We start from the raw sequence: 26,059 nt of genomic DNA, 5'->3' as shown, positions 1-26,059 counted from the left end.
CCCACCCTTATTACGCTCCACCCCCTCCTCCCCATCCTTATTACACTCCAGCACCCCCCTTACAACACTGAAGGCCCTCCTCCTCCTTATTACCCCTCCCCAGCCCTATTCCTTCCTATATTAATACCCCAGCTCCCCCCAGGCTCTGTCAGTCTCCTCTATGCTCTGTAGGCCGCACTGCTATAGCCAGACCCAACACACCGATGTAATGCTCCTACCTCCAGTCATGACAAGTCATAATGCCCCCTCTGCCCAGCCCCATACCCTCCGCGAACCGCCCACTGAGGTACCTTGACCCGGTCCAGCTGTCTGATAATATGGTCCCGAGGGCCCCATTTCCGACTGGAGCCCCGGTCCGATTTCGAGCTCGGCGCCATTTCCCCGCCGGTGCCTTCGCTTCCGGCAACTAATCCCGCCCCTCTTTCCTGCGACGTCATAGCTCGAAGCTCCCCCGCGCCCTGATTGGCTGGAGGAGAAATTAAAGTTCCCGCGGCGCGCGCACATACAATCACAGCGCTTGCACATGAGTTGCTGTTTGCACTGTAAATTGCGTGTGTGCGCGCATGTGTGCTGGTCTCATACTTCAACAGTGCCAATGACAGGACAACACAGAACCCCCACAAGTAAAAGCCAAGTAATTTAGCTAAATAGAAGACAGTGATTGTGTAATAAATAATGGTGCCTATTAATAAAGCCAAAATATAAACCCACGTTACAGGATGCCCCATCTGTCAGTATTTGTGCCGCATCATGTTGCACCAAGAATTGGCAGTTTGCAGGATAAAAACTCAACTTCCTCAATAGTATTCCCCTGCTACATAAAATGAGGTGGGGAGGAGCTGGGCCTGCACAGACAGTATTATTTATGTTTTCCTTTAAGAGAAAGAAGCTATGATGTGCATTGATTCTTGGAGAACTCTAAATTGCAAATAATGAACAATAATGATAAAGAAAAATGCTGCAAGCAGGAATGTAAAAGACATGAGCATTTTTATACATTTACCTGCAACTTTTCGGTTCGGTGACAGGGCCTCTTTATTATTTTGCTTACAAGATTCTCATGTCACATGGTCCAACGACTTTTTGGTAGGTCGTTCATCCAGTGCAGTCTGCAGGTACCTCCAATCAGCTGGCGTCATCAGGCTACTGCTGCCACTTTTGGTGCATGAGAATATTCTGCTGCTGTTCAGCCAATTAGAAGTGTTAAAGCATCAGCAGTAATGCCAGGCACCTCATATTTTTCAGTTTTGCATATAGAAATGCCCTTCACCCAAACAACCAGATTCCATCCTCCATTTTGAAAATCTAAGTTAAAATCTTATTGGTTGCTATGGACAATGCCATTGTTTTTACCACAGTAGTCCCCATTGTTGATAAGACAGCATGGTGGCTCAGGGGGTAGCACCACAGCCTTTGCAACCCTAGGTCCCTGGTTCAATTCCCAGCCAGGACACTATCTGCATGGAGTTTGCAGGTTCTCCCTGTGTCTGTGTGGGTTTCCTCCGGGTACTCCGGTTTCCTCCCACATCCCAAAAACATGCAGTTAGGTAAGTTGGCTTCCTCCTACATTGACATATGAATATGGTAGAGACATTAGATTGTGAGCTCCTTGATGGCACTATATGAATATTGTGTAATAATAATAAGACAACACATGGTTAGGGTTGTAAAATTCAGGAAGACACAACATTATACGTTTATTATCTTTATTGAACGGTCAGTTTATATAGTGACATCGGAAACTTCTACCATAATTTTAGAGTGCATAGTGTTTACAAGGCCCATGCCACCCAGGGCAGCCATTTTGAATGTCAAAGTGGGAATTCCAATAAAGCATTTTCTATTGGTCAGCGCTGCCTCATGTTACAGCAATGGCTCTGGCTCCTTACTACTGGATAGGCCTCATTCAGCTGACAAAATGGCCACCTTGACAGGTGCAGGTAATGGTGCACTTTAGTTCTGCATAATGTTTAGTATCATCATTATATACACATTTCCTTTACATGCTGTGCTCGCCGTACATGCATGACACATATCTACATGCATGTACAACACTGCGCAGCTGAGGTAGAACAGACATGCTGCACCTCACACTCACACATACAATTTTAAGGGAGCCGCCGCCGTGGGAACCAGTTGGGCCTACTGGGTTTACACACACAAAGACGCTCCTTTGTGCAGAGTAGAAGACACATCCGCCATAATCTGTCACTGCAACACTTAACACACATACGCACCACGATTTCCTGTCGTTAGTTGTGGCATATTTAATATTGGGGCAACTAAAGTTATGACCTGGTAACTCCTTTTCCCAGAGTCCAATAATGATGATAATAATAAATGCCTATGAAAATATACTTTTCTATGCGTTGCTTAATACAACAAACATGTTGGCCGGCACAGTAACGCACCACAAAACATCGGGGTATTACAGGACTGACATATGTAAAGGGGTAATGAGAGATTTTCTATTACTTCCTGTCCTAGCAGGAAGTGAAGGAACGTCTCCCCTTTAGAGACAGGAATAAAAACCTGATCATTTGTAACACTTTCTACTCCAAAACAAAATAAAGCATTGCTGGACCTGGGCCATAACGTTATCTAATGTTAATAATCATGTACTGTTTTTATTGATCTCTTTACTTAATCCACCCTCAGCCCTACTTAATTTCTCTTCTTCCATTCCAGTGACTATGAGGTCTCACCTGGCCTGGCATCTGGAAATCTCCCTGCCAGGTGCCCATCATTATTCTATGGATAAGTGGAATTTTTCTGGATGGATGGACGCGGCTGCTGCTGGCACACTAAAAGGCAACAGGACATTTTTGGAGAAAGGATTGCATAGCCCTGTTTAGGGCCATACACCAATGATCACTGGGACATGGAGAAAGGTAAGTATTTACCACTCTGCTTTTAGGTTGGTGGGGGTATTATGAAGGACAGGCTCACTTGTTAAACTCTTTAACCTAGTTACATAAAGCAGCCATATTTGTTCATGCCATATCTAGGCCCTGCTCCCTGGTTAGTAGTGCAGTACAGTGTTTGTGCTTTGCTGCTTTCTATGCTTACCAGTCTGCTTTACCTGAAAACAGAAATCTGAATATAGCTCAGCATTCAATAAACAATTCATGCTTCAAGCAGATCTAAAATCTTAGTGGATGACATTTCTAAATCTATTGCCACCAAAAACAGTTTTCACCCTTTTTCTCTTGCATCTCATGCAGGTGATCTGCTCCGGCCACCTTTTATCTACATTAACCGGCTCCACCATCTGCTAAATATCAGTGTTATGGGCCATCTTGCTGAGAGTGACAAGAGTGGACCAAGCTTGAGCCAGTAGTCACCACTGTGACAGCGTGACATCACTGGAGAGTGACCAGAGACAGGAAGTCCAAGGGCTGCCATGGCAGCAATCACCAGGTATTGCAACTTTTAGAATAACATAAAAAGCTCTGTTGATCAAGAAGTGAATCGAACTTTCACTGAAACCGCCTGGGTGAAGAATCCTCATTAGTAATATTGATTCTCCACCCGGAAATGTTTTACTGAATGTCAGATTCACTGCTTTATAAACAGATCCTAAAGATCCCAAAGTGGGTGACTGGGTTTAAATCTACTTTAAACATACAGATGACCTCTACACTGACATTTACAAGTTTGTATGTAAACTGCAACCAATTCAAAATAAACAGCTGACATGAACAGACTTCAAGTCATGAAAAATCACTGGCAGGAAAACAAAGATTCAAAACGTGTCCTGGCTGAAAAAACATCAGAGGTTCTTTTATTATATTTCCTGTTTTGTATGCTCACAGAAATGTAATATTTTTTAGCTATATGACCCACAAGTACTATGCGGGGTCAGATATTTTTCATCTAGTAGGGTCGTACCAAGTTATGTGTGTGGAGTTTAGTACCATTGAAACACACCGGTAATAAGGCCAAGAAAACCTAAAATCACAGGGGACCAGAAAAATGCCAAAAAAATCATCAATTGCTTATTGCATAATTCATTTCTATACTGAGATCATTTTTCAAATTGCTAGCCCTGACTTTGAAGTTATCTCTCCATTTGCAGCTCTCATAAGGACTGGTTCACACCATAGTGTATGCACTAGTAAGTATATAATGCGCATGCACTAGTGTGTATATAATGCGCCGTTTATATATATATATATATATATATATATATATATAAAAAAAAAAGGATACCCAGGTGTCATTGTCCTTGTCTGCGTGACCTGGATACTTCCTATTGGTCAGCTAGTAAAGGGGTCCTCTTAGGATTTAGGAGGGCAGTACATGACCAGCTGGTGCAGACACATCCACATCACTAGATTAGGGGTCTCCTGCACACCACAATGCCAATGCCAAGGGATCTGGATGGTCTCTAAGTAAGCTCTGGCCAGGGTCCTCTCCTCCTCCTGTGTCATGGTCTGTATGTGTTTGTCATTTGAAACCCCAATTAAATGTACAGCGCTGTGTAGTATGTAGGCGCTATATAAATCCTGTTTGAGAATAATAAGTAGCATTTCAAAATACATATATTCTTTTTAATAACTGCTTGGAGTTCAGCTTAAAATAAATGTGCTTTTGTTGTCTCCATTTCTATTTTGAGTGCCATCCCCATCAATCCTTGCCATGTCTAACACCTGGACAGGAAGTGACAGTTAATCTCCCAATAGGACACACTGCAAACACAAAACAGAAACTACAAAAATAAAAAGGTATTACGTGGAATACCACCACAAAGACAAATATAGACAGATACATGACGATGAACATGAAATGACTACTGTCCAACCATTCCATTGTTTTTAATTGGACACAGAGCATAAGAGATGATTTACGACAGAATAATCCATATTAGAACCCCACATGATAATGAGAATGACGGACAATAAATGTACACATATATGTAGTGTTAGGATACAGATCCAGCAAACCATAGTATACAGCAGCATTTATCAATAGGACACACACATACTCATACTCACTGCTGGCCTTTGTGCTAGTGCATTAGTAAATAGGGGGGCAGAAATTGGGGGAGTTGATGGATGTGATTGTCATGATAAGTAGAATTAATGGAATGTCTAAGGTTTGACAATTACAGGGCACCAGGTCACTGTAATCCCCAAGTCATGTAGTCCCTTTTTGGTCAAGCAAAGTAGCCAATATTTTGGCGGTAAATTCCTGTAACTGTAAATTTCCGTCCCGTCATATTAAAAATGCCCTCATTTCATTACAAAGCCATCAATCTATACAAAGCCTTGATTGAGATAATGCCATCAGTCTGCTGCAAGCAGGGGGAATAATTTTCTCAATCTCCTAATTGCATTTAATATTAAGTGATTGATGATATAATCCACTGACCCCACAGTTAATCCCTGCCGCCCAAGGCCACCACAGGCACAATGGGAAAAAAAAGGAATTGTTCCAAAATGCCAGCAGTTCGGGGGAACACAACAGGTGTCACAGAGACCCGGTGCCTGGATTTGTCAAGCCTTGCCTATAGGCACCAATAATCAAACTTTAGATTAATCAGATTGGTTGTTCTTAGTTTTTATGTTTCTACATTTCTTCAGATTACTTATCTCAGGGGGTGTTCACACAAGCCACGTACGTAAAAGGTGTTCAGCCGCTCCCTAATCTCCAGCCTTTAAAATATCTAGCCTTAGCGGGTACTAGTTGCCCTTTGTGTAAGCCAAGGTTAGATAAATATTAGGGCTGGTGGTTTCAACGCAGCTGAACTCCTGCCAGATGCTCGGTGTGAACATTCACTTAGTGTTTAAGTCAGCCTGCAATCTACACACATCAGAGAGAAAAAAGAGCTTGGAGAGATTACAGCATATCAGGGTGCTTCCCCATTAAAGGAGTGTTCCATCTTTGGACAGAAAGTAGGGTGATGATGACCGAATGCAAGGGGTAGCTCTTCTTAGATCCGGATATGATTATGTGTAAATACATGTCCAAATCTTGGAGCTGCTCAACCATTTTGTTGTAATGCAACTCCACCTTAAAATGGCCTCCAGGCTGCTCTAACAGTTAAAGTGTATGTCTGGGCAGGATAAAAAAAAATCATATTCAGTACACTTGTAGGCATGCACATTTCCCAATAAAAATTCTGCAAATGCAGAAAAATACCTGGTAACCTGTTAGCATCTAGGCGGCTCCTAAAATCCTGTTTAGGCTAACACAGCACCTCTTAAATCCAGTGTTGTCAGGCTGGACTATAGAACTCCGCCAGTCCCCTAACTGCTCTCAATTTGACTCCACATGCATACATTGATTCATATCTCAGAAAAAAAAAGTTGCTGTCTTGATTTCTAAGAATCTTCTCACAAGCTGTGTAAAGAAAAAGTGCTCTTGGGAGATGTAGTTCTGGAGGCCTGCATGCATCTACAGGATCTGAGTTTCCAGCAGCAAAGTATGGTAAGGATTTATTCTAGAGGGGTTACAGAGAGATTTGGGGGTAGATTTGTGCAATGCCTGGACATACACATCAATCTTTGGCTGTCCTGTGTAGCATGATAAGCAGACAACCTCTTTTACAGGGAGTAAGAGATGAAAAGGAAAACCATTTTCTGCCTCTGACTTAGCCTGCCGACAATCAGGGACAATGGTGTCAGGCTCCATGCAGAGGGTTATATTTGTATGGGAGTGATAAGGCACTGGGCCCCGTCTCTGAAGGAGAAGGGCATGTAAACAATACATCCAGCATCTGGAATTATCTTCATCTGGTCATTTTCTGCAGCTGCAGAGAAAAAAGAATGAATATGAAAAAATTATCAAGTATCTTGGGATTGTACGCCTTATACCCATTTCTATTTCACAGTTTCTTTGTTGAAGATATATATAATTTATCGGTGCCACATCCAAATGAACTGTAACAATAACTTTAGAATATATTAACAAGGACGTTTAAGGCACTTTTCCTAATGAAATCACATAAATCCATAATTTATTTATATGTTAAACAAAATCTGAAAAATATCTTTACGTGCCAATGTACAACTACAATTTCAGTCCCAATATCTTCCATGCATATTGCAAATTCTGCAAATTTCCTAAGAAACACAGGACTGACATCAAATAAATTGATGAACCCCATCTGTTAAATGCATGATTATCAATCTGCTCTAATATAGAAGGGTCTGAAATGGATCACATAGGATACCAGTGGTGTTCACCAATAACCTTTTCATCATTGATTGAGTTCACCATATATTCAGTCCTCACTTGCACTACCAATTAGTAATCCCAGACATTTGTGGAGGCAGCACATTTATTTTAACATGACATGCCAAACCAATGCTGTCCCCTAAATCCAGACCTGACCACACACAGGTCTATTGCTCTGTGCATTGTGGTAGAGTTATGGTACTGCTGTGCAAGGGTGTGAAGCCATTTGTTGTACATACCTCATTTCCTACAAGATTCCTTTTGTACAACGCCTCCTTGGCTCCATCCTACAAGGAAAAAAAAACAGATCATGATTGCTCATCAGTCAATCAAAGCTCAGACACAATAGCTCATTTGAGAGAACAAGGAACACCTGTCATGTAATATCAGGAAAAACTGATTGTCCTTATTTAATAAAGTGCCTTAAAAAGCAATGCTAGTACTTCTCCCCAGGTATTGTCCTTAGAGAAAAGCTGAAATTTTACAAGTACCTAGCTGCCCAATAGGATGAAACTGCAGAAATATACATAAAATATTGGCAAAGCAAAAACCAGGAAACACACCAAACTCCAGATTATTAAAATAAGAAATAATAATCCTGCCATATTCTCTTACCCGGTTTCCTTCCTGACCAAGGCGGCGGGCAGAGTCAGTATAGAACTGCAAGTACCGTTCCAGCTGACGAATGTATTCTAAACATAAAAGAAGAGAGAAGTCCAAATACTTCATTTAACATTTATATCTGGATATTACAATCAGACAAAAAAACATTACATTTTCATTTGCATATTTTGCATCAGACATCAGACATTTTGCATCATCTGTACAGACAGATGATCTGCCAGAGATTAGGCATTACTATTATTATTATACAGTATTTATATAATGCCAACATATTACGCAGTGCTGTACGAAGTCCATTGTCACTAGCTGTCCCTCAAAGGGGCTCACAATCCAATGTCCCTACCTCAGTCATATGTTATTAACACAGTTTAAGGTCAATTTTGGGGGGAAGCCAATTAACCTAAATGCATGTTTTTGGAATGTAGGAGGAAAAACTGGAGTACTCAGAGAAAACCCACATAAACATGGGGAGAACATGCAAACTCCATGCAGATCTCCATGCAGTCCTGGCTGGGATTAGAACTTGAGACCCAGTGCTGCAAAGGCCAGAGTTCTAATCTCTGAGCCACTGTGCTGCCTATTTTCCTGTTAAAAACTGACGATGCTGCCTCGGCTTTAGTGAAATCCAGGTCGTGTTGTAAGCCCTGTCTGAGATTTGACCCTGCTGGACAAGGAACTAGGTCCCAGGTTTGAATATTGGCCAGGACACTATCTGCATGGAGTTTGAAGGTTCCCCCTTGTTTGTGTGCGTTTCCTCTGCGTACTCTGGTTTCCTCCCACATTTTAAAAACATGCAAGTAGATTAATTGTCTTCCCTCAAAATTGGCATTAAAGACATATAACTGTGGTAAGGACATTAGACTGTGAGACACTTGCTTTGCCTAATATGATGGTGCCATATAAATACTGTGAAATATTAATAATAATTTGCAGCTAAGAGTGTAGGCCTCACCAGCTTGAAGCGCAGGTCCTCCCCTACGCAGTTGCTGTACTTGCTGCTGACCCCTCTGACTGACATCATTTAGGTGAGCAATCAGATCCTCCGGTGGAGTCCGATGTTGCAGCCTGTAACCTTGAACCTGAAAGAAGCATTAGTAGAAAAAGTTTTAAAAAAAGAAGAAGTCCAAAAGTTATAAAATGCCTATAGACCTAGGAGGGCAGCCTATGACCCTCCACAAAACCTGTGAGAGCAAATAGATTCACAATTGGAGGGGGAAGGGTTTTTTTTTTTTATTATGTATGTGTGGCTGGCCAGGGAAAACCTGTTAACTTCAACAATGTCAGATCTGTTTGTATATGTAATATGAATTATATTGTAATTTTGATAATGACTACCTTGCCTGCTCATGTGTATAGGCATTTTAATAGGAACATATTGTGATTATTTCTTTTGCATTATTTATTATTGTCAGGAACACAAAAATAGATTTTATGTTTTTTTTCTAGTCAACAGGTGGCGCTCCCTGCTCTCTTTTACCGCAGCAAATGTTTTGAATCCTGGACCAGATCCTTTCCAGGTTTGCTGGATCACCCAGCTTCACTGATCAAAGTGTATTCTCCTCTGCCTTGTAGAGCTTTAATAAATCAGGGCCATAGGGTCAGAGGCAGAAGTTCTTAGCTCTGACAAAGAACAGACTAAAGTAAGCTTTGTGAGTGCTTCCTTTTTTTCCCCTTACTACAAATTTATATATATGAAAGTGAAGCAAAAGATAAATGAGAATGTGCTTCTGGGGAAGAGGAGATTTACTTGAACCTGTTGCCTTGCATTCTCTTAGCAAAGCACATTTGGAATGGTCTCTGTGAAATGGTCTTCCATATCCTATTCCGCTTGCTGCTCCTTTAAAAGAATCCTTAAAACCCATATTTTCAAACTTGCCTACCCATCCTATTCTGTCTTCTAAACCCTCACTACTTCCCACCACTACATATCTCTCCTCCTATTGTGTGATACTTCTCCCACCTCCTAGATTGTAAGCTCTTCGGGGCAGAGCCCTCTCCTTCTCCTATGCCACTGTCTGTACCTGTCTGTCATTTGCAACCCCTATTCATTGCACATAATTGCATATGTTGGCGCTATAAAAAACCCTGTTTTTTTAATTATTATTATTATTATTAATATTAATAATAATAATAATAAAAAAAATGTACAGAAGTTTGGCTAAGGGTCACCTAGACACAGACACACAACCTCACACTTACCTTCTTCTCCAGTTTCTCTTTCTCATAAGCCAACACACTCAGGCTTTGCAGAACTGGAGCACTGAAACATAACCAAACAATATTTTAGATAATAAAGTAAATCTAATCCTAAGAACAAAACATAACATATATTGCAACTCCAACAAACCCTAAATGTGCTGCCTAACTTTCCATTTTAGTTTATTTTAATTTTAACATTTTGTACAGGGTAACCATACTAACACCTTGCACTGTAAATGAAGGAGCAGCGTTGGCTAGGAGAGTGTTAGCTCTACTTGGATCCTCCAGTGTTTCCTAACCAAGATTCCTCCAAAGGTTACTAGGGGGTTCCTTAAATAATGAGCAATGTGTGCCTCTCGGGATGCTTTAAGTGTAAGGATGACATTCTTCTCAATGGCCAGCAATGTAAGAAGCATTGTTCCCACTGACCACTATGCTAATGTAGTGTGAGCTGTGGATATAGTAATCATAGAAGGGGTTCCCCAGGACTGGAAAGTTATTTAAGGGTTCTCCCATGTTAAAAAGATCAAGAAAGGCTGCTTTATATAAAAGAAACACCAGTAATACAAGCGCACAATGTTGAAGAGAACCTTGAGCATGTTAAAGTGAACCTGCCATAAGCTAAAATATTATCATAAACCTCAAGAAATCTGAATATACTATTTTTGTATGTAAAAATTTCCTCTGGGCTCCAAAGGATCCTGAGAACCTGAGTTCATATTACTTGCTCACTTACACTTTATTTAGCCACAGGTTAGAATAACGACATGACCCTACCCAACAAAGCAATGGACAAGAATTGTGACACACTGGTCCTTATTGATTAAAGATAATGCAACCCAGCTGTCAAATTTGTAGTGCAGGCTTAACAACCTAAAACAAATATGGGGTTGTTATAAAAGCACACAACTATTTTAACTTTAGATCAAGTATTACAGACAAGCCTCAAAAAGCAGTAGCTCTAGCTAGTGAGAATGTGATGTCAACACTGACAATCCCTTTAATAGATAAACTCCTCTGGGCAGGATCCTCTCCTCCCCCTGTGTCACTGTCTGTATCTGTCTGTCATTTGCAACTCTCATTTATTGTACAACGCTGCGTAATATGTTGGCGCTATATAAATAATGTTTACTAATATTAAGCAATCTTCTTTAAGGTAAAAGATAAATGTGCAGTTATCCACCCCTCACCTCCAACAATCAAAAAAAATAAAACAACATCGGTTTCTCAGCAGCTTAGTTTCTTTGCTTAAATCAAGCAACACCTTTGCAGCCTTACCAACTTCTATGGAGTAGGTAGAAAGGTCAACTGCTATGCTGAATGTCAACAAAGACACTAAGCTGCACCCATCGAGATCTCGGCAAGTATAAACGCGTAGAGAGAGAGAGAGAGGATGGGTACTATAGTTTAGGGGAGTTGGAAGAAACAGGGTAACTGTACTTGAAGCTATGTCGCTAGTATAGATGCAATATTGTCTTCATTAAATTATTCGGAACATTTTATTAAGATCTTACTTTGATACAGAGCTACTGCCTCCTGACTTATTTGGCGTTGGCGGTTTGGGTTTTGGAACAGTCACCTAAAAAAAGAAAGTAGTAATTTAGAAAAAACAAACAAAACAAATAAAACAATTTTGTTATGTGTGCTCTTTTAATGAAAGGCCTTCTGTAATTTAACATTTAGTTATTTGTGTTATGAATAAACAGTAAAGACACTTTTGCTTACCGTTGATAATTTAAAACTTTCTTAAAGCAAAACTCCATTTTTATCTTTTAATTAGGGCCCAGTAGGTAAAATTTAAATTAAAACTGAATACTAAGCTTTTGCTGCTATGTTCACCTGTAGCTGTTCCCTGCATTATTTCATCTATGCCACTAGTCTTTCAGGTTAATGATGTCCGGAGTCATTCAACACAGTCATGGGCCCTTCATTACATCAATTTGGGCTCACTGTACTCCTGGAAAATGCAGCACTAACTTTTTCAATTACATGCAACTCACCTGGAATTTTCCAGTACAATTATGCTCGGAATGCATTTGGTAAATCATTTTAGAATTTAGAGGGTCCAAAAGCGGTCAGAACCTGTCTCGAAAAACAACCCTATCTCAAAACATGGACCATTCCAAGGGAATTTAACTAATGATCACTATTAGTCCACTAGTCGAGAATTTGTAGTGTGCTCTGGCACCATGGACAGTGAGCATTTGATGAAATTAGGATTATTACTCATCTTCACAATTGGACTCATATAGCTGGGTATTTGGAGGATTTAATGTGGTGTTGAATTATATATAAGGATTATTACTGGAGGAAGGGCGTTGGGTTCCACAACCAGCCACTTCTCTGTTGTGCTGCTGAGTTGCTGAGATGTGAGGGGCTCACGAATTTGGGCGCACACTTCCAGCTTTCCCCCAGTAGGTTTGCGGCCATCCATTACCTGGAAAAAAAAAAGAAATACAAGGCAAAGATATTATTGCCAATCTGTGACAATGATGAATAAGAAGATAATGTAAAAAGGGAAGAGAAAGGATGGGAAGAGAATGGAGAAGACAAAATGTAAGGAAGAAAGGAAGCCACGAAGAGCAGAGAAAGCAGAGACAATATTATCAGGGCAAAGAGGAATATAGCAACTAGATAAAAACGACAGGATAAGCAGAAAAAAGACAAAGTCACCAGCACACCAAAGTACAGGTTTCCTGCTTTATTGTAAAAGCACCGTCACAACACGTTGAACAGCCAACATTTTGGGCCATGCAGGGGCCCTTACTCAAAGCAACATAGTGACAGTCATAAAAAAAAAATCACTATGTTGCCTTGAGGAAGGGACCTGCGCAGCCCTGAAATGTTGGCAAACAGGTCTTTCACAAGTTCTGCACTGTGCCACCCGTAGTTGTCATTTCAAGCACCTTTCCTTCATTACAAGGTCTGTTTGCTGTAAGGAGTGCATTCCTATCCTGGACATTACCAGGATAAGGAACAGGACAACAAGTAGTAGACAATGCAGGGAGGTGCAAAGTGTAGACGTTAGAGGAGGGACACTGAGACAGCAAGAAGATGACAGCAAGGTGCATGGTAGCAAAACAGGGAGTATAAAAGGGTGTACAATGGGGAGGAAGTACAGAAGACACTTATGAGAAGAATGGATGAGTTGGGGGGGGCATGAAAATGGCAAAAATGGGGCATAAAAGGAGATTAGCAGAACAGACTTTGCTAAACACAATGAACACAAAGGAGTGATGGAAATTACAGAATATGATTGTAAGCTCTTCTGGGCAAAGCCCTCTCCTTCCCATTACAGTACTGCATATAAATACTGTTTGATGTTAACAATATTGGATTCAGATAAAAGAAATTTACTTCCCCACAGAACATGTTTCTGTTACAAAAAGTTTGTTCTGAAGTCTCTTCCTGTGAGACTGTAGAGGAATCTGATCTCATGACACTATAGGACAGGTAGGGAAGCAAAAGAGCAGCTAATCCTTTAAATGAACATCACATTACCTCCAGAATGTCTCGGACCTCACAATTGTTCTCCAGCGCTTCAAGTTTTAGCTGTGCAGTACCCAGGACACGATCAGACTTAAAAAGCCCCCTACAAGCACGACAAACAATACAAACTTATCAATATCCAATGAAGTCCATATGACCTGGAGTTTTATTGCTCTTATTCCTATTTACCCTTTCTGTATGATTTCAAATTTGATTCCTTTTGCCTGTATTGCCCTCTTCAACCCTCTGTGATTGCGATTAATATGGAGCTTAAATTTCTCCTTAAACACTGGAGCCAGGATAACAAAGAAACATGAATATAGTCACACAAACTGCATCGTCAATAATCATATATTTAATATGATAACACATCTCTATAATACCTGGTGAGTTTGTCCCCTTTATCACATTGGTTTTATCTCGCTGGGCTTCCTCCTGTAATGCAGCAACAAGCTGGGTGAGTAAATGTTCCATATAGCACACTTATTTAAATCCGCCAAATATGTGCCCATTTGATTTTTAATTTTACACTCTGACTTTCTTGATTTCTGGGCTAGACCCTCCCCACATGCATGCACTCTATCCGACTGCAGTGCTCTTGGTTGAAATGCAATTCAAACATGATCACAGCATTTGGAAAGAGCTGGAAAACTATCAGTTTTAGGTGGAATAAATCCCTTATATATTTTAACCTCTTACCAAACTAGGATAGGCAAATTCAAATTTCACAAAGATGTCCATATCACTCGGAGACGATCCTGATAACAAAAGCAGAATGTTAGAAAGGGGGAAAAAAGCAAAATTAGAAATGACAGGCAGTATAAGCGTGTGATATTTACCAGCAGTTGTGGGTAAATTTACAGCTTTGGACACGTATAATATGAGATCTGAAGTGGTCAGGTCTGGAAAGATTCTGTAAGGGACAGACAAGTGTTAGAGAGCAGCTGGGTTACCTGTGATATGTCCATGGGTGTATCACACATTTACTTACTTAACAACGCTGACTGTCCGCTCCTCATAGTGACAGCGAGGCACTGGTAGGCCGCGTGTGTGTGCCTGCTTTACAATCTCTATATATTTCATGCATTCCTCTGCTAATTTTTCATATCTGGAAAGAAAAGAGAGAAAATAAAGGCTTGAGATCCCTACTGAAGGAAAAAAAGGAGAGGAGAGAGACAAAGAGACAGAGAAAGAAAAAGAACAGAGGGAGAAAAGAGAAATTGTTGTTGTCACCAAGGAAAATCTCTATTTTGTGTATTTTAAAATCACAATACATCACACATGCATTAAAAATTTAAAAGAAAAGTGCATCACTCTGCGTCAGGACCAAGAAATAAAAGGTTAAAGAGGTAGAGGAAGAAGAGTAATAAAAAAGAGGAAGTAAGAGGACAAAAAGACAGAGGAGATGGAGGAAGAGAGGCAAAAAGAAAAATGAGATATGGTATGGAGGAAGAAACTTTGATATGCAGCACACCACAGACAATTGTGGAAATTTCAGTATTCAGAAGAATCAGGAAACAATATTCACTGCAGGTGTATACATTGCTAATAAACTGGCACTTACATGGAGCAACATACTCCAACCTTAAAACAAACCTGAATTCACTTCCATGTCGGTAAAGCATCCCTAGTTTGGCCAGTTTGGACACCGGCTTATCACTACAGGTTCAGTGCCTCCAGAGCCCCCTGATTCTTAGTTGTAAAACATAGATTTCAACCAGTTTCCAGGGTAAAACCTTGGCTTCACCTCCTCTTGTTCGTCAGTAGTGGCCAGCTAGGCTGCCCACAGTGATGTAATGGGTGAGGAGAGGGAAAGGGAGGGGAGAAGGTGCTACCTGGCCCTAGGTTTACTAGTCAGGATTTGCATACCAAAGTTGCCCCCAGGACCTGAAGCTTCACAGGTGCCTAAAAGAAAACATAAGATTTGCTGACAACTAAAGCTACTAGCTTAGAATGTAATCAACGGGCATCACCATGTTGAAGGACACTTCAGGTTTGCTTTAAACAGAGAAAATAGTTTTTTGCAAAGTAAGGAAGTAACACAACAAGCAGAGCACATAAAGTAAGCTCCTTGGGGAAGAGTCCTCTCCTCCTCCTGTTTAACTGTCTGTCTGTAATTTGAAAACCCTTTTTTAATGTACAGTGCTAGGTAATGTGTTGGTGCTATATAAATACTGTTTAATAATAATAATGAATAATAAACCAGAGACATCAGATGGACATAGAAAACTAGGAAAGGAAAGGAACATGTGACTCAAATGTACCAGATACAAGATGAAAGAGAACTAACTTTGCTGTCTCTGTGATGTTCCCAAGGTGAGTGAATTGCTGAGAGGATGACGTACACATCTGTAAGAAACAAAAAGGAAAGGCATCAGAACAGACTTTAATATTGGATGCAGATGTCCTTATGTCAATATAAAGGAACTGTTGCTTGATTAAAACTAATTGTCACACTTGTAAACCTGTATCCATAGCTTGGTTCAGTTTGTTGTCAGGCAGAAAGTCCTCTCACATGCAGTAAATACATCCGGGCTGTATACAATTTAAACTTTTGGCAGTACCTGGAGGCAGCCCACACAATCATATACAATCACCGTCAGTGCCCTGGTATGAGAACCCGCAAACTGCAAGTAGTTGCCGCTTGGCTGTCAGGTGACAGAGCCAAATCGGAATACAATTTTTTTGGTAAATCAGTAGGTTTACTTCAGTTTTAATTCCAGTAACCCATCAATAAGTAGTACTCACCTCATGCTGTTTCTTGAGCTGCTCCATGAGCTTATTAAACTTCTCACTATTCTGGGCTGAGGCACCACCCTTCCGCTGAGGGTCTAGACTAAAATCGGCTTGGCTGATAGGGGCAGGGGGTACCTGTGATGGAACATAAAGAGTCAGCCCTTGCACAGAGAGGAGGTAAAATGACATTACTGCAGGTTCTTCCTTAACTTAGGTTACCTTGGTAATATCCACAGGCAGTCCTCCCCGTGCAGCCTCCAGCATGGGATCCAGGCCCTTGGCTTGGCGAAGGTACATCTTGGCCCCTTCTATGTCCTTGTGTTGTTTGGAACGGAGGGCAGCCGCCATGAGCTGCTTCTTTCTTCCTTCCAGAAACTGCAGCTGCTGTTCAGCTACATATAATTCAGGAAGTAAAAATTATAGGAAAGAAAACCAAAGGAGAGATTAAAGAAATGTAGGAAGACAAAAAAAATACATCAGACAAGATATAGTGGCAATATCGAATGGTTGAAAAAAAAAAAAAGGAAAGATCCCCATCCTCAAAAAAGACCCAGAATTTACCACTGTTCATCACCTTCTGCAAAATGACCATTGCCTGACTGTCACTGCATATAGTAATTTATGACTCTGACATTGAACAACCATGCACATTAAAAAATCTTAATGAGAATATTTGTTTCAAATCATAAACAAAGAAAAAAGCAAAGGCATTGGATCACCATGACATTCAGGGTTATGGAACAATATGGTGAACAGTGCATGCAGGAAGTAAAGGATCATTAGAAAGAAAACCTACAGTGACATTTTTACAGATACTGGAGATAGTAGAAAAAGGATTATGGCAAAAATAGGTTGGAGTAGAAACTAATATGGAGAGCTACAGGAATTGTGTGGCCAAGAATTTCAAAGTGAAGAAGAGGGGAGAAACAAAATGGAAATCTTGGATCCCCAATGGGAATCTAAAGAGCAAAACATAAACTGGGGGAGCTGTATAAAAGCAAAGAGATGCAGGGAGTAATATAAAAGTACATGGCTTCAAGTAGTAAAATGTGACAGCTAAACACGGACTGAAGGAAAACAGAGAAAAAGAGCAGAAAAAGTTACAAACCTTTTCCGGACATTTTGGGGCTTTTAGAAGGAGAGATCTTGGGTGCTGCTGATTGTGGTTGTGACAATGCTCCTGGCCGTGAAACAGGCTGTAAGAAAACACAATGACAATGAAAGAAAAGAAAGCAGGTTCCTGTTAGAGCACCTTTCATTTAAAGAGCAGGGAGCACTAATAAGAACATATACGTATTTCTTTGGTGCCCCATCACTCCTGATCTCTCTCCATTCCTGAACTTCAGCCCTCATCAGTTTCTCAGGATGTCAGATACCGGTGTCCCCCACTTTTCATTGTGATTACATCCCCTGACCCCAATGTCACTGCCAAGTCCTAAAGTGGGGCACTGGAAGTAAAACAAGCACATTTTGTGGAATTTTTGCTTTTATCCTGACATGGTTTCCTTAGTTATCTTTTACACTGGTGATCTGTGCAACAATTTGACAAAAACGTTAGACATTTTATGAATGTGTAAGTTAATGCCTACCCCTGAAGACTCTAAACTAACATGCTATGCTGAGGATGCAAAGCATCATTCTTAGGTTGCTTCAGTAAATGTCATCCCCTTGAAAACCATCAGCTAACATATTGTAGGGGGAAGGGGTGGGGCTGCCAAAAAAGCAAACCCTCCATTTACCATAGAAAGTCCACTTTAAACCCAACGCCAGACAAAACATTTGAACATTTTATTTAGATTTAGATAGCACGAGGATGGCATGGAGTCTCTGTCGTTCATTGCAGTCCCTAGTACGATTTCTCCTAACATGCCTTCCTGACAGGATTTGATTTTTTACCAGACTGGGAAATAGTAAGTTTCACATTTATTGTTCTTAATGCCACTCCATCCCAGTCACAGCCACAACCCACATTTCTATTCCTGGCGTCACAGGGACAGGAAGTGAGGAGAAAATCTCCCTTGTAATATCACAGACAGAAATAGAACCCTGACATAAGAAAAACAATGCAGAAGTTTAGCTCCAAATTAAAAATTAAATGTAACCTTTGGTGCAACAGAAGAAACTTTTCCTTTCTCATCTTCATCATCATCATCATCATCATCCCCATCTCCATCCTGCTGATTGGCCAACTTCATCGCTGTCTCTAACACTCCAACTAGACTTTGCTCTGCAGGTATAGCGTTTGATCCCTCTATTGGAGGAAACCCTAAACAGACATGAAGAATGATGTAGAAAGAGGCAGAAGTTTCATATTACCCCAAATTAAATATGCTTAAGAGTTAATAAAATTGAAAGGTGATTACACAAAATAAAATTGACAAATCACCAAGTAATGCTAACAAGAAAAAATGAACCTTCACAAACTGGCAGAAAGTCAGGGATATTTTTGTGGCTAGAAATACAATTTAAATTCACAAATGTATTCAATATTATACAGCACAATTACTTAAAAATTTTTCTGTAACTGATAAGCAAAAACAAAGTAACTCATGTAGGTATCCAATTCATGAAGTCATAAAGGAGACATATATATTATTTATGTTGTCTGATTTTTCTCATTTTTCTCCACTTTATTCTCTACATTTCAGAATTAGAGGCTGATTATACAGACCTGGTGGCACCGGCAGCTCTGCTACGTTGACTGGCTTCCCAGCTTTGTGGCTACGGATGGCATCTTGGTATTGCTGTAATGTGACAGAGGAGAATTATGTAATAACTGAAGGACTTCCTGAATAAACACCAAGAATAAAGAAAGTTACCATCCCAGCAATACTGCAAACCAGTCATGTTTAAATAAGCCAGTCTAACATGCTTCTCTGTTTCAACTGAAAAATGTGCAAATTCAAAAATATTTGCAATGATTGAAACATTTTCTGAAAAGGCGTACAAACATGCAGAGGTGATCTAAACAAACGTGAAAAGGATTTTTAGATAACTGTCTTCTCACCTTCACAATTCGTTCGTGCATCCGTGCCTTGCGATCATCTCCCTTTCCTTTTGCCTGATCAGCTGCACTGCGATATTTTTCCATCCGCTGCTGCAGGGCTTCCAGGAGGTCCTTTGGAGGTGGGGGAGGGCCTGCAATAAGAAATAGTTCTAGAAGTTTGGGTTAATGTCTAATATTGGTAGCTCCATTTGTTGGAAGAGTGGGGAACAGTTTGATCACCTCTTGTACTCTGAGACTGTGATTGTGTAGTTTTGTTTTTTCATTTAAAATCAATAAACCGACTAGACACGCATGGCTCCAAGACTTTTCTAGAGCTGCCCCGACTCTCTGGAATGGTCTTCCTCATCCTATTCGGCTTGCTCCTACTTTCTGCTCATTTAAAAAGTACTCAAAACCCATCTTTTCAAATTTGCATACCCGTCTTCTTCTGTCTCCCACCATTCCATAAATTCCCTCCTATTGTGTGATGCTTCCCCCTCCTCCTAGATTGTAAGCTCTTTGGGGGAGAGTCCTCTTCTCCTCCTGTGTCACTGTCTGTATCTGTCAGTCATTTGCAACCCCTATTTACCCGTCATTTGTAACCCCTTTATGTACAGCGCTGCGTAATATGTTGGCACTATATAAATACTGTTTAATAATAATATTAATAATAATGAAGAGCTTATCTAGGAGGTGGGGGAAGAAATAATAATATTATGAAACAGGGTTTATATAGTGCTAATATATTTTGCAATACTTTATATTAAACAGGAGTTTCAAATGACAGGGAGATACAGACAGTGACACAGGAGGAGGAGAGGACCCTGCCCCGAGGAGCTTACAATCTAGGAGGTGGGGGAAGTATTACGCAATAGGAGGGGAGATATGTAGTGGTGGGAAGTAGTGAGGGTTTTAAGAGACAGAGGAAGACGGGTGAGCAAGTTTGCAAAAAATGGATATTGAGTGCTCTTTTAAAGTAACAGAAAGTAAGAGAAAGCTGATCAGGATGAGGAAGACCATTGCAAAGTGTCAGCTCTAAAAAAAAGTCTTGGAGCCGTGCGTGTGAAGAGGGTGTTAGTTTTATTCCTAAAACACATGCTAAGTTCCAAAATTTTGCCAATGATTACAATAAAGCCATGCAACATAAGACTGCACTGTGCCTTCTGGATATGAAATAATTGACTTAAGATAGGAACATAGAATGAATGTCTTTCTTGCTCCTTGTTTGTAGTTACTGTGCAGACACATACACACTAAATGTAAACAACACAGTAAACCTGGGGCTATGATACAAGTTCATAAAGCATGACATTTCTGCAAACATTGAAGGTGCTAGTTAGAGATAACTGCAACTCACCTGAGGACACTGGAGACTCTGCGCTCACTGGAGACTGGGGGACTGATGGCTTACTGGAAGGCAGCTCATCTGCTGTGGAATTAAATTCTTTATCAAACTTGTATTCTGCCACATTACTGATAAAACAACATTTAAAAGACTATTTCTTATACCAGTGTACTGACAATAGATTGAGCTTACAAAGTGCATGCATGGATAAGCTGCTGACAAAAGTTGTAAAAGTTCTGTCTCACCTGGTGGCGGAGGGAGGCTGTTTAAGTCCACTGGCTGTCCCAAATCCATCGCTGATAGCATGGGGTCAAGAGACTGCAAGAAGGAGACAACAGGAGAATATCAGTTTTATAACTACAAAAAAATGACAAACTGCAAACACACAAAACTATGTAAACTCTTTCGTCTCCATTCAACAGAAAGTATGTCATGGAATTTTGCTGCCCACATATCACAACACAACTTTTATCAATGAGCACAGTGCAATGAATAGCAGGCGGTGATATCCATTCTCTGTTATTGACAGACCCCAAAGCAGGAGAGAGAGAAGCTGGAGCATTCATCTTGACACCTAGAACTTAGGGCGGATAATTTCTTGAGTGTGGATGGGCTAGATTCCTTGCAAGGTTTTTATTCTCTGCGTTCTCTTGTCCGAACGTTAGCGGTCCCGGTCATTTTTTTTATCCTTGTGTTACTAAAGACACAGACTACCTAACCTGTGCACACTCAAACTGACAGTGCTATCACTTTCTATCTAGAAGCCAAAAGCTACCGTTGGGTTTGTAGCATTCAAAGTGTCCGGGTTCTGCGATATGCATTTACTTCCTGGGTCAGAGGTATTAAGGAAGCCCTGCCCCCCACAACTTGTAAGCCTCACTAATGGGTTAAGAGGTTTAGTCTTTCTCATTGATAGTTTTACAATTACCTTGGCAATACGGTAATACTTGCTGGCACTTTCTGCATCTCCTTCTTGTTTGCTCTTCAATGCCGCCAGTTTATATTGTCTCTGACGATCCAATACTCGTGCTTTGTTTCCATCGGCTACTGTAATAATAAGCATGAAAAGGCTGAGACACTGAGGACGATATAATAGGTATAACAGCATCTAAAATAAATGTGCATTTTTATCTACAACAACCCAAATGTAATGCAATATACAGGCTGTAACAACCAAAAAGCAGCAAAGTATTTCCCCAGAGGATCCCAAACATATATCTGCATTGAATAGTTATACTATGCTTTTGATTTTGTATGAGGCGCTTAAAAAAAATAAGGTGCATTTTAATGCTATGCTTACCTGGACTGGGAGTGGCTGGTGTTGATGAGGATGCTAAGATGCTGTTGGGAGTGACTGGTGCGGATGATGATATCGGTAAAGACAAGGTCACAGGTTGTGGGAGGCTCTGAGGTTTAACAGGTACTGGAGGGGGAGCTCGGGCTGATACCGGTGGTTGAGGAGGTATACTGTTTGCATGGAGGGTGGGTTTTGCAGGAAGATCCGGTGTGACAACAGCAGCAGGCGGAGCTGCAGGGGAACTGGCGCTCTTTCCAACGGCCACAGGGGGAGGGATGTCATCGGGGGACACTGATCCACCTTTCTTAGCGGTACGCAGCAAATCCTCTAAAGTCTGGAAGACAGAAAGTAGAAAAAGTGCATATATCACTATTAGTGCAACAAAAATACACTTAGCTAAAAGTTTTCCTTGGAATAAACATATTTATTAATGACTTATCCCATTAAAAAAAAAAAAAAATACTATATGAAGACTCTTGAGATTCCGACACTTTAGACCAGGGGTGTCAAACTCGGCCCGCAACGTCCTTTTTTTGGCCCCCAAAAGAATTCTTAATATGAATTGCAGCTGGTCCGCCGCTACTGCAATCCATATTAACGGCGAGTAAGCTGCAATTCATCTTAAGCTGCTGTTCTAGAGACATGAGTGATGCCACTACTACAATTCCTGGCATCACTCCCGTCTACAGACCAGCGGGTGGCCCCGCATTTTATAGACCTCCGCAAGTAATGCCGGGAATTGTAGTAGTGGCATTACTCGTGTCTATTAAACAGCAGCCTATGCGTGGACCCCCCCGGAGTTTATACTGACAGGTAAGCCAGAGAATTGTGCCAGAGAATGCAATGTAAAAACCATATGAATGCAGCAATTAATTTTGTTTCACACTGCTCACTCTGTCAAAGTAAAACAATTAGAAAAAACAATAAGAAGAAACAAGACTACTTACCCTACTATACTACTGACAACCAAGCGATTACACCAAAATTAAAGTTTTGTCATACTCCAGAATAAACAAAATCAAAAAGACTTCTGCATAGCTTATTGTGGTCTTTTTATTTTTCTATCATGCAGTAAAATAAAAAATCTTAGGCCTCTTTTTCTATTATAAGCCTGTTCCAGATTGAATGTTAAGCAAAACCTCTTTGCTTCCATAGGAAAATATTTTATATCTAATGAGAAGGAAAAACTTCCTCAATTTTTTCAATAAATTTCAAGTTTGGCTTCGCACTTGGTATAAGTTTTTATTTCGTTCCTCTGTGTATTTGAGATTGACATCCCTGCTTTAGACAGTTTAAGTAGAATAGGATTACATGATCAGGCTTATCACAGAAAAGGACAGGAGAAGCCTCTTCTGCAGTAATCTCTCCTACCTGACTAATCGCTTCAGGTTTATGTATAAAAAAGCTGAGCTGCACATGCTGGGAAGGAAACAATAATAATAGGAAAGGAGTAACGTCATCCCAGCTGGCCAAATAAGATGGCGAATAATTGAATGGAGGGAGTAAAGAAAGAAGATGTCAAGGTGTACAGCCTGGGCCTGGTACGCTTCATGAGCACACAGAAATTATTATGAACACCAATACAATAATCATATTTACCACAATGTAATTGCATTTGTACTTTTACCTTAGATACATTTTGTATCCTAAGAGGCTTTTTACACAAAGGCAGACCAAGCAGTGAAAGCAATGAGTGTTTGTGCATAAGTATGTGGTCAAAACGTCTATGTCGATATAAGTCTTGCACAACTTAACACAAGAAATATTACATTTTGACAAGAAATATGATGTAATTTAACCCTAAGATATACAAGCAGTGCTTTTAGACTTTAAAGCAACCATGTTTTTTATAGAGGTAAAAAAATGGTTTATGCGTTTTTGGTTTATTCCCAGGCTTTGCGGGGTAACGGTCTTCTACCTTTTTGTGCTCTACTAGGCTCTAAGGCGTGCCATAATGTCCACAGTTCCCTTCCTTTTACCACTGAACATGGTATAGGATAGGAACTGCTACACTTACTGGGGCAAAAAAAACAACCACAGTCTGACATCAGATGTGGTATGTGAGCTTCCTTTCAAACTACTCATGGCATACGCCATATGACCAAAAGTAAGTAGACTCTTAAATAAGGTTTATTAAAGTTAATTAAATCAAGCCCATGGTGTCTGGTACAGAGGAACACAATAACTGGCACAGAGACCTTCGCCACTACTGAAAAGTTTTGAGATTAACTGGAATGCAGATTGCGAACCAGGTCTACCAACTGAACATTAATACCTCATCTTATTAAAGCTTATAACCTCTTCTCATACATGGCTCAAAGACATCTTCAAAGTTGTCTATGCTCTCTGGAATTACCTACCCCCCTTTAGACTTGCTCCTACTTTTAAAGCAATAAACATGTCCTAACCCCTGGTCTTAGGAACCTGGTCTACCAGGCTCTGCTCCTTCCTCTTTATTCATTTTAATGGCGCTCCATTGTGGCACAGAGCACATCTGTATGGAACACTACCATACTGTGTTTTTATAAATAACAGTTTGTTCCCGCTAAGGTTAGCACACCTGGGATTTATAAATGCAGCCCATTGTGTAATAAAGAATCATCTGCAAAAAACAGCAACAATAAAAAGTTTACTAAAGTTGTTAGTTATAGTTACAAAATAAAATAATAAAAGACAGTACAGGCAAGAAAAATTAGGTGAGAGGTATTAAGTACCTTAACCCCTCTCTCATATCGCCTCGCTTTGGTCCCTTCCCCTGCTTGCTTGGCATTGGTCAGAGCTTCTTTGTACATGGCCAGGCGCTCTGTCAGCGTTCCCTCTATACCTCCTGCTGAGGAGAAAGTAGTCTGGCGAAGAAGAAAATATTTGTGAAAAGAGGATTCAAGATAGTTTGCACACCGTAATATTATTACACAACATTTATATAGTACCAACATATAACACAGCGCTGTACAAAGTCCCTAGTCATGTCACTAGCTGTCCCTCAAAGGAGCTCACAATCTAATGTCCCAACCATAGTCATATGTCTTTATTACAGTCATTACAGAGGAAGTTTATTACAGAGGAAGACCATTCCAGGGAGTCGGGGCAGCTCTAGAAAAGTCTTGGAGCTGTGCGTGTGATGAGGTTATGAGTGAGGAAGTCATTAGTAGGTCATTGGAGGAGCAAAGGGAGCAGCTGTACAATTACAATTCTGTATAATTTCCCACATTAGGAAGAAACGTTGAATTACAGGACCTTGTTGTGTCTGGAGTTCTGTTTTAATCTGAGATACATTCAGGATATTGGTACTAGGCTTCAGTGAACCTACGTACACACACTAGACAATTGTCATTTCTGGTGATAAACTAGTGTGGGTACAGTGATCCCCCACCTTGTTTATCAATCCGCTAGACGGATTGTTAACCAACCAGCTACAACGACTATTGTTTCCTAAGGCAGAGGATGCAGCAAGGTTACTCCTGCTGTCCCCCGTCCTACTCTCCTCAGAACTGAACAGTGCTGTGTGTACAGTGCTCCTTCGTTCTCCTGTAGCTGGAAGTGATCGAGAAAGAGCATTTCCAGCAACAGAAATCTAAAGTGTATGTAGATTTGTAGTTTACAAGTTGAAAAAGGTTTCTCTTGCTGTAAAAGCAAAATACATTAAATAGAAAGTAAGACTGTGCAAATGTGTAATAATAGGCAGCACGGTGCTATAGACTTTGTAGAGTCGGCGATATATAAATACTGTGTAATATAAATAATTCCTGCCATTTTATTCAGTGTCCTCTTTTCTACTACAAGGTGTGAGAAGACTTCATACCTGTGTAGGAGGTGATACAATCTGGGGTTTCTCGTCTTCCTCTCCCAAGACTTCATTCAGCTCTGCCTGTAACATACGAAAATATCAATATATAATTCTCAGTTATGTGATAACTAATGGTGGCCTCCCAACAATGCTGCCAAGAAGGTGGTTTGACTACATAAATATCTGTGCAATAAATCAGACATAATCAAACCTCACATCTCAATTCCCAGAGACAAGATAAAATCTTAGGGCTATTGTTACAGTCACCAAAAGGGATACCGCCACTGTGTGCAGAGGTCTACTATAAAAACTTTTTAGCATTGCACTTTTATGATTGTACCATTAAATCTTCATCGTTTTCCACATCTTCATCTACCTCCTCGTCGACATCCTGCATGCAGAGAGCTGCCATTC

The 26,059-nt window shown here is 40.5% G+C and overlaps 2 protein-coding genes across 4 annotated transcripts in view; both read right to left on the bottom strand.

The window, feature by feature from the left end:
• The window catches only part of DCAF15 (DDB1 and CUL4 associated factor 15), a 12,509-nt gene extending 12,057 nt beyond the window's left edge, over positions 1 to 452 (bottom strand). The window contains exon 1 of the mRNA XM_072399450.1: positions 291 to 452. Coding sequence (XP_072255551.1) covers positions 291 to 437 — 147 coding nt within the window. The 5' untranslated portion in view covers positions 438 to 452. The remainder of the gene's footprint in view (positions 1 to 290) is intronic.
• Positions 453 to 4,801: 4,349 nt separating this feature from the next.
• Positions 4,802 to 26,059, bottom strand: part of CC2D1A (coiled-coil and C2 domain containing 1A) — a 25,169-nt gene continuing 3,911 nt past the window's right edge. The window contains exons 3-29 of one of the 3 annotated variants that reach the window (XM_072399449.1): positions 25,986 to 26,059; positions 25,661 to 25,726; positions 24,573 to 24,704; positions 21,862 to 22,192; positions 21,490 to 21,608; positions 20,807 to 20,879; positions 20,574 to 20,645; positions 19,238 to 19,368; positions 18,902 to 18,974; positions 18,333 to 18,496; positions 17,339 to 17,426; positions 16,450 to 16,622; positions 16,243 to 16,365; positions 15,785 to 15,843; positions 14,486 to 14,602; positions 14,334 to 14,407; positions 14,194 to 14,252; positions 13,878 to 13,929; positions 13,684 to 13,783; positions 13,507 to 13,597; positions 12,311 to 12,442; positions 11,520 to 11,584; positions 10,006 to 10,066; positions 8,759 to 8,885; positions 7,798 to 7,874; positions 7,422 to 7,469; positions 4,802 to 6,754 (exon numbers count right to left, since the gene is read on the bottom strand). The exon at positions 25,986 to 26,059 is cut by the window's right edge and continues 2 nt beyond it. In XM_072399449.1, coding sequence (XP_072255550.1) covers positions 6,734 to 6,754; positions 7,422 to 7,469; positions 7,798 to 7,874; positions 8,759 to 8,885; positions 10,006 to 10,066; positions 11,520 to 11,584; positions 12,311 to 12,442; positions 13,507 to 13,597; positions 13,684 to 13,783; positions 13,878 to 13,929; positions 14,194 to 14,252; positions 14,334 to 14,407; positions 14,486 to 14,602; positions 15,785 to 15,843; positions 16,243 to 16,365; positions 16,450 to 16,622; positions 17,339 to 17,426; positions 18,333 to 18,496; positions 18,902 to 18,974; positions 19,238 to 19,368; positions 20,574 to 20,645; positions 20,807 to 20,879; positions 21,490 to 21,608; positions 21,862 to 22,192; positions 24,573 to 24,704; positions 25,661 to 25,726; positions 25,986 to 26,059 — 2,702 coding nt within the window. In that variant the 3' untranslated portion in view covers positions 4,802 to 6,733. The remainder of the gene's footprint in view (positions 6,755 to 7,421; positions 7,470 to 7,797; positions 7,875 to 8,758; positions 8,886 to 10,005; positions 10,067 to 11,519; positions 11,585 to 12,310; positions 12,443 to 13,506; positions 13,598 to 13,683; positions 13,784 to 13,877; positions 13,930 to 14,193; positions 14,253 to 14,333; positions 14,408 to 14,485; positions 14,603 to 15,784; positions 15,844 to 16,242; positions 16,366 to 16,449; positions 16,623 to 17,338; positions 17,427 to 18,332; positions 18,497 to 18,901; positions 18,975 to 19,237; positions 19,369 to 20,573; positions 20,646 to 20,806; positions 20,880 to 21,489; positions 21,609 to 21,861; positions 22,193 to 24,572; positions 24,705 to 25,660; positions 25,727 to 25,985) is intronic. The other 2 variants (XM_072399448.1, XM_072399447.1) reach the window with 2 other exon arrangements.

The sequence above is a fragment of the Pyxicephalus adspersus genome, chromosome 2 (genome assembly GCF_032062135.1).
Source record: "Pyxicephalus adspersus chromosome 2, UCB_Pads_2.0, whole genome shotgun sequence".
NCBI lineage: Eukaryota > Metazoa > Chordata > Amphibia > Anura > Pyxicephalidae > Pyxicephalus > Pyxicephalus adspersus.
The sequence above is the reverse complement of the archived record's forward strand: the minus strand, read 5'-3'. Positions and strand labels throughout refer to the sequence as shown.